Here is a 17463-nt window from a genome sequence, read left to right as displayed (position 1 = left end):
AGAAACAGTAAGAAAAGTCTTTAGTGCCAAGTAAATCTTCACTTGTGTCTTTATAATGACTGTCCTTCTTTACGAATATAGGTCTGAGTTTCATCTGAGGCAACGTTGATGCCATCTGATGCCCATCATCGCTGCCATTACTGTGACATTCATTTAGTGTGACGCATGGTCTCTCCTCATATGCATGAGTCCAGGTAGACACAAAGTACAAGAGTCTTTCTCCTCTCGATTTCACATAAATATATGGTAACTTAAGGAGGTCACATTTCATTGTTGTATGCTTTAATGTAGAAGCAGAACCAGAGAGAATGTCATCACGCCTGTCCGCCTCCACATATTTGTGCTAAAATCTCTTGTCTTCCCTTCCCAGTCTATTTTTCCTATTGGCTTTCTTCACAGTTTAGAGTAGATGGAACATGGGCATCCCACCTGACTGGCCCAGGCTGGAACAGAGCTAGGTTAATTTACTCTGAATTTTCTTCAGTATTATCACCATCTATCTTTTTCTTTTCTTATGACAATTTTTTAGGGAGGGGGTAATACAGGTCCCTCTATTCATTGCACTGTCCATCTTATGGAAACCAGAGCCAATGTAAATTATCTGAGTAAAATGGCAAAACATTAAAAAACAGAATCAAATGTGTGGTGAAGAGAAGGGTCTTATCATTTCTCCTGTCTCACAAGTTAATAGAAATGCCTGTCCCCACTGTCAGCTCAAGATGGCGCCAGGGAATATAAGTGGCCCTTGAGGAGTTTCATTCAACCCAAAGTCATGTGAACAACCTCAAGGTCAGCACTATAAACTGATATCCAAAAATCAAGGCTTAAAACAAAACCAAAATCTCAAACAGCTAAAGTATCAAACCAGAAGCAAAAAAAAGAACTTGAGACCAGCTCGAACTTGTCCCTCATCAGCACAACAGCTCAGGGAAGACCTCCTTGACCATGACCTGCACTGAGGATCGATCGAGCACCGCCACACTTGAAATTCAGGCTTTTCCTGGAGGCAGTGGTTTTAATCATGTGAGAAGTCTTCCTCACTCCTGGCCAAAGTGCTAAAGCACATTCTCATCTCCTTTGTCACTAGGAAAGGATGCACAAAGCCACTTGCCAAGACCCCACTTGAGAGGATCGATGCCATGTGGCAGCGATCCTCCATAAATCCAGCCTGTTCCTAGCATGTTTATCGCGGAGCAACTGGCACCTGCAGGCCATGCCAGCTTCCCCACCTCAATGCCCATCCCTGCATTATTCTCTGGGCCCCTACAATGCAGGCTGTTTCCTTGGAATGAAGACGTGAACATGAATCAACAAGAGGCAGGTGGTGTCCGTCATAGGGATCAAAGCAAGCTTGTGAAGGTCAACCTGGAGATTTTTTTTAATCTTATGAAAAAACCAAACATGGAAGAAAACCATCTCATTTCGAACAATTAATCGTTTTGGTGGGATGCTCATACGTCTTAACACCTTCACGGGTAAAAGATGCAGAACGTTGGTTAAGAATATGTGCTTCAGCCCAGGACAAAAACTGTAGGGTTCCTGCCAGTGACTTTTGGGCCAAAACCTGTTCTTGCTTTTCGAATCGGTCTCTGCCAAGGAGGCCAGGATGCCATCCTGCTCCATCTCGCACTCTCAGGCGAGAACTCTTAGGACACTGTTGATCATGGGCTGGAAAAAGGTGGATGTGCACTGATCTTGAAGAAAAAAGGGTAAAAGGATGGTAATGAAGATGAGAGCCTTTCGTCCACAGAGAGCACAGCCTCTCGTGGGTGGAGGCAGAGGACGGATGAGCTGACCTCCCAAGAACTGGTCAATTTCTGAGGTTCTATGGAATTGACCGCCCAGATGCGGCTGAGATTTCTGCACCCGGAGAATCAAAGGCCGCTTAAGGTGAAGAAGAACACTCTGGAGGCTTGGCTTGGATTTTGTATAATCTCTGTTCCCAAGAGTTGGGGTGAGTGGGAAGGGATTGGAAAAAGGATAAGTTAATCAACATTTTCAAAAGCGCATCTGTTCACCAAGCCTTAAAACAGAATGACACCCTGGGGAAAACCCAAATAAAGGGAGCATTTGTACAAAAAGCAATTTACTTTGATAGCAATTTTCTCTAGTCCCCTTGCTAATATTCTTGATACCTGTGTTTGATTAAGAGCTTTCTTTCTCAAAAGCCTCTTTGCCCTTCACGGGCCACTTTCCTTTTCTGTTGAGCCCAGTAGGCAAACCTCAGCCTGTCTCCTCAGGATGCTGGCAGGACAGCGTGCCATTCTTGCACTGTGTCCCTGTAATTCTAGCAAAGAAAAGGCAAAGCTGGGAAGAGGGAGATGTAAGGGGCTACGGACTCAAGGCAGAGAGGAAGCAGCACTTCCCTGGGAGGGGAAATGGCAGCCAGAGGATGCAGACCCGCCAGGGAAGCGAGGAGACAGCAGAAGAATGTGGGGCCAGGGCTTGGAATTAACCACTTGGAAAGCACCTTCCAGGATTCTGTGTTAGCAGGCGGGTGTGTTTGTGAGTGTGCGGTGGATGAGGGGGAGTGCAACGGGCCACACCTCTAGGAGAACAAGGATCCGGAGCTGATCTTACTACCCACATGACTTCCACTTTCAACCTTTGTGCTCACACGACCCTATTTCCTTCTGGGCCCCTGTGTGGATTCAATCTCAGGCCAGTGTGGCTGCAAAGCCTGCATTCTGACTCTCAGTACCATATTAGGGCCAGGGAGGCCCCCCGTCTGCACGCAAGTTCTCTGGGCATAGGCAGGACCACTGCCACCATGTCGTTGCTGCTGTGTCCTAACAGAGAGGTCTGCCTGGTCTTGGGTCCCGGGCCCCTGGACACACACGCCCTGGCTGTCTGCCGGCATCGAGGGCTCACCACTTTGATGGGAACTTGCCAGGACGTCTCAGAACCAGAAGATGTGATGATCTGAAACGTGTGGCCTCACATTCACGACAGGCATTACTCAGAGAGGGAGGGCTGGTTTCTGTCGTTCTTCAAAGGGCAGTCTTCGTTAACTAACCAACCAGCCAGTCAACTGACCATCACTGATGAAGAGGGTTTACCAGCTGCCCAGGAACCATACTGAGGCCTTTGGGAAACGAAGACATCTGGGACCAGGTGTCTACCATCGAGGCCTTTCACTGTGTGGGGAAGCAAAGCCTCGCCTGTGCCAAAGGCGAGGAAAGACAGAAAGACAACGGGCGTTGTGAAGGGACCCCCAGAGCGGCCGGCGTCCGGGGCAGGCGTTGGGCACTGAGGCTGGGCCTCTGCCAGGAAGGAACAGTGGAGAGAGGAGGAGGGGGCGTGGAACTGAGGCTGCTGCAGGGCCTGGGGCGTCCCAGCTCCTCCTCTGTCTGACGGATGGGAACGGTTTCAACATGGCACCCGAGCCTTTTACTCATACACTGATCTCTCGATTTTTAGCTTGAATTCATCCTTATTAGATCCACCAAGGAATTCAAAGAGATTGCCTTGTCTGGCCACAAATCTCCACCTGTACCTCCCCAGGTGACAGTCAGGTCTCTGCCCCTCCCCAGCTGCTGCAGACCAGCAGTGAGCTCCTGAGTGACAGGAGGGAATTTAAGAGTCTGAGTACTCAAGTGAGCAGAGCAACCACCACTAAAAAACCAACACCACCCAACTCAACAAAACCTGGTCGTCTTCACGTTGAGATCCAAGTCTGAGGCTGAAAAGTCTCCTTGCCTCTCTGGAGTCTCCCCCCTCCCTGTGTCCCACCCGCCCGGTCCCCCCGTCTCTGTCCCCCCCAGCCAGCATCATTGAGTGGTGGCTAGGCACACAGTGAGGGGCGAGTCAAGATCCCACCCATCTCCTATTATCCTGGCTTTTCAGAGTGAGAGACCCGTGGTGGCTAGTTATTGACGCCTCCGCTGGACTGTTCCAGGAGCTGCCTCCACCCCAAAGACCGAGACATTCTCCAGTGCTGTGTCAGTCAGCTGCAGCCCTATGGCGCAGATGGCAGACAGCTGTACCCAGTCATGGGACGAACCTGCTCTCCGGAGGCAGGTCTTCCCCGAGGGGTCTGGAACACCGCCCGGTGCTGTAAGACCACACATGCTATGCAGAGCAACACCCCAGACACCCCAACCGCAACCGGGAAAATTCCCCGCCGAGCGCCACTGGGTCCCACCCGGAAGGCTCGCTCTCCCAGTCTTTCTTTCCCATTCCCCGTCTCTTCACACACACACTTCACTTCTCCTTCCCCTCCCTCATTTTCTTCTCTTACATTAAGACCCTTTGGGGTCAGTTTGCTTTTCTGCCGTCATTCACAGAGAGATGTTGACCTGCGTGCGCTCTCACGGCCCCTGCAGCCCCACAGTCCACTGTGCGCACATCGGCGCTGAGGCTGCTCTGTCTACCTTCTGCCTCGTGAAAGCAGCTTCACAGGATTGCTATAGAATGAGGAGTCTGCCCCAAACCACCGGCTACTTCTAGATAAGTGACTTAGGACAGTCTGTCCCTGGGCCACTGGCACACAGATCACTTCACCAACATATGTTGGTCTTCTTTAAAAAACCCCTTCCTGTCAACCCTGAGAAGTGGACTGAGAGGCCCGGTTGAAGCTGGCGATGGGTTTGCCATCCAGAGCGTGTAGCAGGGACACTCAAAGGACCGCTCAGGGTCAGCTCTACTCTGTACCCAAAGGGAAGCAGCATGGGATGTGGAGGAGCCCCGGACTGGGAGCAGATGGCCTACCCCTCATCTGTGTCCTGCTACTGGCCCCAGGGGTGAGAGCCTGGACAAGCCATGGGCCTCCCTGACTGTCTGTTGCTTCTACGTCAAGTAACCACTGGTGTTCTTCCTAGCTTTAGGATTCTATCGTCTTTACGGGAACAAAATGGGAAAGCTCTGGGACCTTTCTGGAGCAGGCTCTGAGGAGGGCTGCCAGTTAAGGTAGACGGGTGACTTCTAGAGAAAAGGGCTTCATGGCCGCACACTGCTCACACCCTCGTTTTCCCTCAGGTCTGTCCTCTCCAGGAATTGGTCACTCCCTGGAGGCTTCCATCTTGAGGTCGGCGTGGGGAGAGAAGACCATGAGAGGACAGGTAAAGGGCAGCCACGAGGTCCGTATTTCCAATCCTTGCTCATTTGGCTTAGGAACCAGGGCTGCTGATGGGCAATCCAGGCACTGACAAGGAGAGTAAACCGCGCCCAGGTTTTCAGCCTCTGTCTCAACTGAGGCAGGGCAGATACAATCACACGGAAAGTCAGACCCAACACGTCCACCCAACCCGCTCAACTGCACCCAGCCTGTGAAGCAAGGATCGAAGAGACTCTTACACACAGGACATCACGGAAATCACTCATTTTCACAGGTACCAGGGGCCATCGCTTCCACTTCAAGGAGGAAGAGATGGAGGAAGGAGGGCCAGGAAAGGCAGTAGAACTGAGGGTAAGCCACATTTTCCACACCTCGTGTGGGGCTGTGATTTACATGGGATAAGCTCTTGGCCACTTAGAACCTTGTTGAATTTGATTCCAAGTTCTTGAACCCCTGAGCAAGCTAAGTCCCGGGCCTGTTCAGATGGGAGTGGCCTCCAGAATGTTCTCTCAGCCACTTTGTTTTGATCCCAGCAGGAGATACGACACCGAGACCCAAATCAATGAGCAGTAAGGAAGGACCAAGGAGCTATTTCTTGGCCCTTTAAAGTGTTTAATTCAGTGTAGCATGTAGTGTTGGCTGAAGGCCACCCCCCCCCCATCACACTTAATTCCTCTCATTCAGTTTGTTCATCCCCAGTTGCTATCAGGAGGCAAAATTCCAATGTTGATCGAAACTTTGCCAAAGCTCCTCCATTAGAGAGTCAGGCTACTTTAGAGCCATTTATTTCTTGCTGGGTTTGGCTTGAATGTGGAACACCACCAGAAGACCCTTTATCATGGGTTTTTATCTCTTGGGCTACAGCCAAATCTGTGCAAAGTCACAGAAGAAGTATTTTTTGGAGTTTTCAAGCTGGGAAAGAAAAGTGAGGTTGGTTGAGCTATCAGGAGAGTCTGAACTGGAATTTAGCTATTATTTTCTATTATTTTTAGTTGAGTAACTAGGAGGAGACACTAAAAGCATTGGAAATACCAATTGCAAATGAGACGGCTGTGAAATGACCTAGTAATACTTTCAAGTGTGGAGGCGGACAAGCAGCTGAGGCCAGAATGGCTCCACTGAGCCCCAACAATGGCGTGAAAATAAGAAAAATGCAGCCAGAGAAATGTTTAGCTATAAAGATAGGTTTCATGATTGTGCAGGCTGGAAAAACACAGCAAGACTGATGGAGGAAAATTCTGGAATCTCTCCTTTTCTCTAGGTCTTTGGAAAAGCAGAGAGGTAGTCTCCATCACCATAAGTGGATACGTCAACAAGAAGAGGCTCTTCTGTGGTTGGCCATCTTCTCTTAGGGTATGAAGGTGGGAAAGACAGAAAACTTCAGAAAAAAGTGTCTCCCCTCCCTGCACTGCACTCTTATTTTTTCCTGAGATGCGAGGAAAAAAGTCTTAAATCTTCACTTTTCAGGGAGGTCCCCAGTGGGCTCTGATAGCTTTCCTCTCCTCAGTCCCAACATTCACAAAGTGCGTGTACTGGAAACACCCCTCAGGTGGAGTGGTTTGTGGGTCAGAAAAGACTCGAGTTGAAGAAACAGAACTGCATCCGTTTCCCATGTGTCAAGCGACGTCTTCTTAAGGGCTGACCCTCGTGTTTTGTAGGTTCTTGGAAAAACCCTTTCTGTACACATGTATCTCACCACAAGAGCTGGCTATACTTCAAAGCAGAACTCCTCCGACCACGAGAATGAATAATAGTAAGATTATAGGGGTTCCAAGAAGGTACCTCTCTCTGCCCATTCAAGACATATTTCCCCCAGAAGCTTGCTGGTGACCAAGGACTGTAATTATAAGAGAATGATTCCTCCGGCTTTAGTCTGCTCTCCCATAAGAATGTAACCACTTGGAGGAGGAAACCAGTTAAGCTTTGTGTGCAGGAATCTGACCCAGCTTTTCTGGGAGCAGGCTTTGGTGGAGAAAGGGCAGACAAAGTGCAAGAATGCCAGAGGAGAAGAGAAGGGGCCACCAAGAGGGGGAAGGTGCAGAGGGGAGGTTGGAGGTTGAAGACGAACAACACCTGCACAGAGCAGAGGGTGGAGACAGATCCTTCTTGGGGAAAGAGGGGATGGTGGCCCTCTCATGAGCTGCAGAGCCGGGCGATGTTGGCATCGTGGGCGCGCTATGGTGACTCACTCTCTTGGTCTGCAGTTGGCTGGTTGGCCGAGGAGGATGAGCAGCCTGGGGGCTCCTTTGACAACCCATGTCAGCCCCCACCTGGGTCCTAATGCCTTTCTTCCTACCTCAATCCCAGCTGTCGGAACTGCCCTAGAGAAGTAACGAGAAGCCCACGGGGCCCCGAGGTCCTTAGGCCCTTTCTCCCAGCCCCTTGGCGGCAGTAAGGAAACACAAAGGGACGAGGAGTTTCTTTAGCAGACTGTGCTGAAACGCAGCCTCGGGAACCAGCAGGTGGCTGAGAACGGGCTTTGTCAAGGCCGCCTCCAGCTCAAAGCTTTCTCCACGTGCACTCCCATCGTTACTGGAGCTGGCTGCTCTCTAACAAGTCACAGAGAACTCTGGTCCAGACATCCTGTTAACGAGTCCTGCGCCTGGGGAAGAGAGCACTGCCCTGAAAGGCGAGACCCAGTGTACGCTGGCTCTGGTTCTGGGTCAGAGCCTCTGCTTTGGGACATGGTAGTTACTGACATCAAAAGGGTTGAATTTTGCACAGTAGATGAAACACGGCTTGGGCGTGCATGTGTGTGTGTGTGTGTGTGTGTGTGTAGTTACCTGTCTCCCACTCACCCACACCTCGCGCTCATGCTGCTATCTTCCCTGAGCCCTCCAGTTATCCACCCAAGCCCCATGGCCAAGAGTGAGCAGTCCTGGACTTCCGGCAGGCCAGAAGACACCCGTAAAGCCCTATCTGGCTGTTGACACTGCCCATGATGCTCAAGTGCAAGTCGCGTCCCCACCAGCCCTGCGTCTCAGTGCACAGCAGGACTCAGGCAGCGTTCTGGGGGGAGATGGTGTTTCCCACGAACAGGTCCCTCTTCTCCTCCTCTACCTGCCACTCCTGGCTGGAGCCATCTGGAACCTGCAGCTTTGCTGGCACAGAGAAGCCTCTCCCTAGAAAAGGGCCTTGCTGCCTGGTGCCCCTACTCAGTCCCATCAGCCCTAAACCTCCTCGGAAGGAGGCTGGACACCTCCTTGCAGCCAAGAAGGCCGACTCCTCGCAGGATGAGGATGGGGCCTTGGTCTCAAGGCCCCAGGGACCGGAGACTCTCTGCTGGCACGTAGGCCTACTTGTGGCTGCTGGAATTTCATTTCTGTCTGCAGCACAATGCGGTGCACTGACCTTAAAGGATGTTTTTTACATGAATTTTTTAGTAGAAAACATAAATAAATAACAGCAAGGCACAGCACAGTCATTCTTGGAAGAAACCAAGTGCAACTCATTAATCGCGGAGACCAGGGTTGCTGCTGAGCCAGGAGGGAATTTGCTCCCGTGCCACTGCTGCCTGAGCGTCGGGGTGCTGCCACTTACAGCCGGGCCCACATTCTCCACAAATTGGTGGTTAAAACAAGTCCCTGTGATTAAAATTCCCTTCAGCTGAAACTACCCGGAGTCTCCTTTTGCAAGCGCTCCTCCTGCCTTAGAGAGAGGGGGTAGTCGCAGAGATGGTGTGGCTTGTGCAAATACGGCAGGGGTATAACCCAGGACGTCCACCCATTTGCTACTCTCTCAAACGAGGATGGTTCCCTGAAAAGGGTGAACATCAGCCATTTGAAGCAACTATTGAAGTGAAAACAGGCATGCCGTCTGACCTAGATATCCTACCCTACCGAAATGTGTACAAAGAGCCAACTTGAAGGATGTTCACTGCAGTATGGTTTATAACAGCGTAACAACTACACACAACCTGAGTGCCCACAGCAGGGGAGCAGTTAATAAACTATGGTGCATCAACACAACGTGGAAGGCTGTACAACAGCTAAGAAGGGTGGGGTCAATCTGTCGGGGTGTACCGAAGTAGCCTCCAGACTTCGTCAAATGAAAAGAAGCAAGTTGTCCCATAAAGGGAAGAAACACACATGGTGACACCATTTGCACAGAACCAAACCAAACCCCAAGCAAGCCAACGACATGAGGGGACGTGAAGATCTGTGTTTGCCGAGGTATAAAACAAGGCCTGCAAATGTATACAGCAAACCACCTCTGCTGGTCACCTCCGGGGAGAAGACTGAGACTGACTGACAAAGAAATGGAGTTCTGCTTTTTCTGTATTATTTGCACTTTTTGAGGATGTAGTCATGTATAAGTTGTAAATCTAAGCTGTGTCAACTTGTAAGCTTAGAAAAGAAAAGAAGAGAAACCAAGCCTGTTACTATCCTGAAGTTTCCCCCGACAGTCCCCTTCAGGATCAGTCAACGCTCTGGTCAGGAGCCTCCAAGAAAAGGCGTTTCCCCACTCAGCGCCAAGTCCTGCCACCAGCATGTCTGTCGCTGACTCTTCAAATGACCACTCCTACTTTTTGGTCCAATGTCCTTGGGACTTTAGGGTCTTTTTTTGGCTCTTGGAGGTCAGTGACAGCAAAGCCCAAGAACACCGACTCCACCCAGAAGAGAGGAGAAAGATTCAGGGTGTCCTGCCCCCTGGGCTTGGGGCGAGTGTGGCTCCTGCTGGCTGCCCGGAAGCACCTTGGCGCTCCATTGTGCCATACCATGCTGAAGGGAGTTTTGATCTTTGGCGATTCCCCAAATGTCATATCTCTTCAGTGCTTAGGTTTGGGGCCAAACGGGATCCTCCTCACAGCTCGTGCAAAAGTACTGAGGTGGAGGCTGTGGCCTGCTGTCTTCTGAGGGAGTGGGTTTCTGGTTGTGACTAACCTCTAGACACACTCTGGTGCACCTGATCTATATCAGGCTTAATTAAATCCTACCCTAGGCCTAGCTTTTAATTTATTTACATAAGGCGACTCTTTTCCCTGCTGATTTAAGACCTTCAGCTGTGTTCCCCTCTCTCCTCCTTTTTCTCTGGTTGGATTTGTTTTGTGTTTTCTTTGGGCCATCACTGAAGAGGATGAAAGGCCAATTGCAGCTGTGAGAGCCCCAGCGATGCGCACAATTAGAGCGAAAACGAGCCACACCTACAGATCGGCAGTTTGGCTCAGATGTGTGGCCACAACACAGACAAATCAAAACTTAAACATGAAGCTCTTTTCATCAAAGATTAGAGAAAGGCCACAACGTTTGTGCCAACAACCGCAGAGGCAGTGGAGAGAGATGGAGAGCACAGACACAGTCCACGCAGATGGGCCGGGTGTCCGTTACAGGGCTAGGAGGGCAGCATCTTGCTTTAACAGCAAGAACGCATGTTTAAACCATCATAAAGGGCCAGGTAGGAGCCAAAAGAGACCACAATGGGCCTCGACATCTGGTATTTATGGTCCATGGAAGCACAATTTCTGTAACATTTATGCTTGGCTAGGTCTGAAATACCACACTGATAGCAAGTGCTGTGTTTGATGCCTAAGATTAGAGACCTAACCGTGTTTGCCCTTTTGGGGAAGAGAGAGTACTTCCAGAATAAGCCTGGGGACTAGACCCAAGGCAGGTAGGATTGATGAAATTCTCAAAGGTGTCTCCAAATCCAGCCACATCAAGGAAGCATGAGCAACGGCTAATTTAATTCAGTCTGGCAAATTTGGTCCCAGTCAGGAAAATGTTGACTGAGCCTAGATCTCTGCTTGAAATAAGTACTTTCGAGATGCTTCCATTTCATCCTTTACTAATAGGAATAAATGTTTTAAGGAAAGGCAAATGTTATTTAGACAAAATGAGTAATTATGCTCATCATTAGAGCAACAAACAAGGTTCTAATCATGGACATTCTACTCCATTCTCCCGCAGGGGACAGACAGTGGCGTCTATGCTGAGCCATCTGGACTGAGCTTCCTGTAAGACATGAAGACCAGAACCCCGTTTCTTTTCAGCACATTTGGACAGGTTGTGGCTGTAAAAACCGCTCCTTCCGAGATGGAGGTCTGGAGAGGAAGAAATGTGGGACTCTGCAGAAACAGGGTCTCCTGGACACGCCTCTTTTCTTAGAACCTTTAAGGCTGGTTCTGGGACCCTTGAGGAAGGCTGCTGGCTTGATGGAATGCTGCCAATACACTCCATTAGGGGCAACAGTGGGAAATCCTGCCACAATCTCTTCTGGACCACCATCTAGAAACACTGAGCAGCTGGGAGTTCATATCTCCTCGATCTTTTCCCCTAATCTGATAGAAGTCTGATGGAAATATTTTATATAACTAACCACCAACTACCCAAAGAGGAGAACCAAGGAAAAATACTTGTCAAACAAGATCTGTCTTTTTGGATAAGTTTCCCCGAGCCCCTCTCCTCCAGGTTTTTATAGAATGTTGCTTTCACAAAATGTTCCACCCTGATAGTTCCAGGTTCACGGTAATCATATAATTATCTTCATTCCTTTCTCCAAAATGAAGTCTAGAGTGTCTTTGAGTCCTGAACATGCTACAAGTTCCCGTTTCGTCTGGGAAAGTGCTCATAAATTGGAGATCAACGTCCCCGTGGAAGTAATAATTTGGTAGGCAAGGGGTAAGATGTCGCCACTTCTTCTCCAAAGGAAGCCATCTGTCTCCATAGAGCCGAGTACACGCTTCAACTTCACTGGTCCCACTCCCCCTGGGGCCCTTTGAAAGTAGAGTCCAACCTCCAGAGATTTGCCATCAAGAGAAATTTTGTGGAATCACATTGAGCAATTTAGCACTTAGCAACTTCTGCAAAATCCCACACCAATCATAAAAGTTGGCTCAGCTGCACAAATTGGATAAAACTCCTAACAAGCAGCAATAAAAATAAAGGAAGGAAAAGCTGGCATCCAGCCTCAAGAACCCAGCTACCACCCACCGAAGCGCCCTGGAGCTCAGAAGGCGAAGTGTAAACTTGGGAAACGTCAATTTGTTCAAAGCCTCCATTTCAACTTTGTTCTCATAGGCAAAGGAAAAAAAACCCAGATGTTTGTATAAAAATATCATCATTTTATTACATTCCACACAATACATTTTCAAATAGTTTCCAACGTCCACAAGTTATTTTGACACACAGGCAACTGAGCAATGCAGGGGACGTCGCGGTTACAGGGAGAAGGGAGAAGAATAGGAAGTAAAAATCTTTAAGTTTTCTTGTTTTGCTGTTGTTCTTTGGTAATTTTCGGTTATTTAGGTGTTTGCTTGCCTGCCAGTTTCCTTTGAAAGACAGGGCCTTTTAAAAGATGAGGTATCAACCTCAGAAATATTACTGAATTTCCTATCCTATTCTGGCTTTAATCCCAAAAGCGTGGGATAAGGGAAAAGACAATTTCACTTTATTTTCAGCATCCTGGTTTGTCAATGGCAAGGCTACGATTTTGTTTCCTGCCGTCACCAGCAATTAGGGGAGAGTGATTGCTGGCATCATATCAGGAGGGGATTTTTCACCCCAGAGATGAGGGTTTTCCTCCTGGAGCTGTTGACATGAAACCTCTACTAAGGCAAGAACTTTACCAGTCAAGCTAGACCTTCAATTCATTCATTCATTCATTTACATTTTAGTAGTTGCTATCACCTCCTTGTCTTCTGAGAAGCAACTCTAGACACATGCATGCATGCATTCGCCCGGCCAGTCTCTTTTCCTAGAAGAGAGTGACCTTTCTCTCCCTCTATGAAATACAGAATTTTGCTTTTTAAAGCTGCAAGGCATGATTTTGCAGAAGAGCTGCCCTTTTAGCATAGCACCTGGATGATACTATGAAAGTTGCTGGGGCCCCAGAGAGAGAGAGAGAGACAGAGAGACAGAAAGAGAAGAGAGGGAGAGAGAGAGAGGGTGGGAAGTGTGACATTCCCCAGCTGGAGTGCATCATGGGCTTCACACAGATTTGAGCAGTCTCCTAGTCTCAACTATGGCACATACCTAAAGGTGATGCCACACGGGGCATCAGATACAGATAGAGCAAATTCACAAAGTTGTTGTCATCTTCTTTTAAAGCAGGGAAATCCTCTAGGGTACATGGTAACTCAGACAGTTGCTACACTGGCTGGATTTTCCAGCGTAATGTCCCGACACCACACCTCCATGGGGTGCCTACAGGGATGCCAATCATTTTGAGGGAATGCCTGGCCCCAAACGCACGACTGGATGTGGACACCTAAGATGAAACAGCCTTAGTGACCAGCATGGAGTTCATCACCTGGTGTCCTGGGCTCCCCACCCCACTTCTTTCTCCATCTTCAGCTGGGGTAGGACACATCTTGGAATCTCAAGGTAGCTCTCGCTCTATCCTTTCATCTTTGCTTTCTTGGCAGCGCTGCCGTGGTTGAGACAGAATTGCTCTTTGAAATAGAATAAGAGTGGGGGAGCACTATGCTTTCAGGAGGATGAAACAAACCAGATGTGAAAGTGAGTGTGTGTGCTGGAGGGACCTGTGTGGATATTCTGAAAGAATGCTAAAAGTCTCTCTCTCCTAAGCAGCCAAAAAAAAAAAAAAAAAAAAATCATCAGTATTTTGTTCTCAGAAGGTACCTGGAGGCTTTGAGCCCAGGCAACCATCTTTGGAGAGAATGTTACTCATCCCCAGTGGATTGCTAGCAGGAAGGTGAGAAATAAATACCCCAAGGCTGAGCCCCAGCACACCGGGAATCTCGTTAAAATACGCATCTTCTATCAATGCAATTGACTTCATTATTGAATCCATCCTTTGTACAATATCATTAGGCAATTTATCTCTAACATCCCCCTCCCTGTGTTGCTAAGAAGGACAAATGGGCAGCAATGGATTTATCTCCCTTATAGCTTCTCCTGATGAGGCAGCGACATCTGGAGATGCCAGGCCAGCCTATGGGAGTGCATTGGCCAGATGCTATGGATGCTTTAAGGGGTAGCACAATGGTACATTAAAAAAATGATGACTTTTATTCTCTCGTAATGTTTAAGTCAGTCAGGTGGACAGCCTTATGTTTTAGCGGCTATAGATTCAGGCACACATTGACACCATGAGAGGAAAGCAAACGATCCCTTTCCCCCGTATTTTACAAATGCTGTCACAATGACCAATGGAATACCAAGAAGACGGTTTTTAACCTTTGTCCTCGACTCCATCCCAAGTTGGGCACAATGAATCCATTGGAGTGAGGAGACTTTTAAAAGACAACATTTAGTCTTTTCTTCTCCTCCCTTTTCCCCTCTATCCCCTCCTGCTCTAAACTTCAACAGGCTACTGCTTTGCCGACCTCAGTCTCAGGTTTGTTATTCTCTATGACTTATTCCAAGGTTGGACTTAACCAATAAAAGCTAAACATTCATTATGAGCTTCTCGTTTATAAGGCAACATGAGACAGATTTGCTTCAGGGCTGGAAGTAGAGGCGGTTCGCATGCACGCAATGGCTGCTGTCTTGTTACTTCCAAGACGCCAGGAGACACGACAACAGGTCACGTCCGAGTGCACTGGGGGAACCTTCCTCCTGGGCAGGTGGGTTGGGAATGGGAATAGGGTGGGAAGGGCCACATTTCATTTCATGTGGCCTCTAGTTTTTTAGGTACCTGGAGATGACAATGGTAGCCAACAGAAACCCAGCCAGAGCTAGATAAGGCAACAAAAGCTTCAATCTCTTCTCCAGGTAAACAAAACTAGTACAGTATATTATTTTCTGTAAAATGTACCCCTGGAGAAGTAACACAAGAGTTAAGGGGGGCCCTCTCTGAACACACCCACACGCCCCCCTCAATGAACCAGTCTCTCTCTCACCCACACACACACACGGAGCTGTTCACACGCACAATGTATTCTATGTACAAACACACAGATCCAGGTTCCCCCTCAGGGCTCCGGCAGACTGCCCACCGAGAGGGGGGATGGGGTAAGGCAAGGGGAAGGGACAGGGGCCAGTCTCTGGAAGAAAACCGGCTGGGCCTTGAGTCATGAAGCGCTTAGGGTTGTCTTTTCTCATATCCCAAGATGCAGCATTAGAGTTGGGTTGGTTGGCTTGGAATCAACAAAAGAAGAACCCAAGGAGAATGGTCAGGATGGACAAGAACACACAGGGTTTGGGCCCGAGAGGGAGGTGTCTGAGAGCTCACACAGAGACTAGGCGAGGAGAAAAAGTGCAAAATCAGGCCACGGGGTAGCAGTCTTTCTCGTCTGTTTGGATGCGGTCCTTGCTTCGGCCTCAGCAGTGCGAGCTGTGCTCTTGCTCTAGCTTAATGGTTAGGGTGGGCTCCACCGCCAGAGGGGCCCCGTTGGAGTACTGGGAGGTTTTGTAGGTGATGGAGTGATCGGTCTTCTTGGCCGCATAGCGGAAGCGGTGGTAGTGGAGCACCAGGGCCAGCGCGATGGAGACCAGCACCAGCACGGCGCCCCCGGCGGCCATTAGGTAATACCAGTAGGCTGGGATGGGCTGCACGGGCACCGTGTCCACTGTGGGCTCGGTCCCTGGCAGGAGCGTGCCCCCTGGTGGAGAGACACAGAGAGGGTTGCTAGGCTGAGAGCATGCAGACTAATAAAAAAATTAACTGAAAAAAAGAAGAAACACACACATGCTTTGGAGTGGATGGGGAAGGGGCGGGCCCAGGATGGCACTGAGTATTTAGTTGGTGTCGAGCACTTTTAAATGACTGATATTGTCTACTACGCACAACCCTATGAGGGAGCCACTGTCAGACCCATTTTACAGAAGAGCAAGCAGGCTCAGAGAGTTAAAGGAACACAGTGGTTAGACAGCAAGTGATAGTAAGGAAGGGACTCAAGGGCTGTGTGATTACAAAGCTCTTTTCTTCTCCCTGTTAAACCACAATTACTCTGCAATCTATGGAAGCCTCACAATTCACACACATCCACACACGAGTACACACAAGTAAATGATGCTGAAACGACTTCTGGGATTCGGTAAGGCTGATTCTCCAAAGGGGTGGAAATACAATATTGGGTCTGGCTGGCCAGCATTCTCAAACAATGTATTAATTAGGCTGGCTAGACTTGAAGGTAAATTCCACTTTGGCTTGCCAAGGCTTCCATGCCCATTGAAATCAGCCTGGTCTTGTCTAAACAGGTCAATTATCGCTGTCGAGCAATGACTAATGCATCTTCATTTTTTAATTGGATGGAGGATTTTATAAGCGGATTGGAAAGGCGTTGCAACAAAAAATGTGGGCACCGAATGACAGTGGGTATGTAAGAGCGAGAGTGAGAGCAAAGACGGGGAGATCATTCTTAATCACAGAAAAGACGGAGGAGAGAAGAGAAGCTAGCAGAGGATTTAGGAGGCAAGCACATTCCCTGGCCGGCCTCAGGTTGCCATGGAGATGATGTAGCAGATTTAAGCCCAGGGTAACTCTGGGGAAAGACTGGCGAGAGTCCCACTTGATGCAAAACAGTGCTACAACTTGATTCTCCCAAAGATTTACATCAGATAAAAATCTGGCCCAGAATGGGACTAGGAGCTTTTGAGCTTGCCAAAACCAGACATGATCTTTACTTCTGAAAAATGATGTATGCTTAACCTGTGAAAAATTTCTCCCTCGCTGCTTACATCAAGTGGTGGTGGCCAGAAAGCTGTATCCCCTCTAACCGCGGGCTACCCCGGGGGAAGCGCCGCTGCCTTCTTCACGCACTGTCGGTCTGCTCTGCGGGTGCATCACTGCCCAAGATGCAGACAGGGCTCGCTTATGTTTTCACGGCTCCCCCAGGAGGCTCGGAGCTCCTCAAGCAGAAGAACCTGCTCTCATCTTGGTTTCTACCTCAGGGTATGCACAAAGAGGGCTCCATAAATGTTTGTGATGAAAAGACAGAGCTGAGGTGAAGACGGCTATTTCTGAGTCAGTGTTGGCCAACTCCTGCAGCCCTGACACCAGAACTCCTCTTTTTGATTTGGAGAAGAGCTGAGGGGTGGGCCAGCCCTTCTGATGTCTCCTCAGAAGTGGCCGAAAAATGAAAACATTTTTCCTGGAAAATCTCTCAGAGCCTGTCCACTCTTATTCACGGGTTCCTCTAGTATTAGGGCCCCCCTCCATGAAGGCACAGCGCTCAGCGGTGCTTCTCGGGCCCGCAGGAGTGCCCCAGTATTGCAGGGGCTTTGACAAGGAAGTGTCACCCAGTGTACACCCTGGCAGCCACATGGCCAGCTCTTGCGGTGGGGAAAGGATCCCAGAGTCCCATGACCCCCACCTCCCCTTTCTACATTCTCCTATTCATGACCTCCCACTCTATTTTTCTCTATCCCCAAACCATTTCTATCATTTAATAATTTCATTAGTGGAGCTGAGAAAGCTCCCTCTCCCTCTCTCTCTCTTTTTCTCTCTCTGTGACCAGATTGAAATTATGCACAGAAACAGAGAGATAGAAAGAGAGAAAGCAA

At 49.0% G+C, this 17463-nt stretch overlaps 1 protein-coding gene across 2 annotated transcripts in view; it reads right to left on the bottom strand.

The window, feature by feature from the left end:
- Nucleotides 1–17463, bottom strand: part of NRP2 (neuropilin 2) — a 112226-nt gene that overhangs the window by 5677 nt on the left and 89086 nt on the right. Inside the window, exon 16 of one of the 2 annotated variants that reach the window (XM_046658117.1) lies at nucleotides 12102–15560. The exons of the other annotated variant lie outside the window; for it this stretch is intronic. Coding sequence (XP_046514073.1) covers nucleotides 15280–15560 — 281 coding nt within the window. The 3' untranslated portion in view covers nucleotides 12102–15279. Of the gene's footprint in view, nucleotides 1–12101; nucleotides 15561–17463 lie in introns of those variants that run through there. 2 annotated transcript variants of the gene reach the window in all.

This window comes from Equus quagga, chromosome 4 (genome assembly GCF_021613505.1).
Source record: "Equus quagga isolate Etosha38 chromosome 4, UCLA_HA_Equagga_1.0, whole genome shotgun sequence".
Lineage (NCBI taxonomy): Eukaryota > Metazoa > Chordata > Mammalia > Perissodactyla > Equidae > Equus > Equus quagga.
This window is presented reverse-complemented; position numbering and strand designations above follow the sequence as displayed.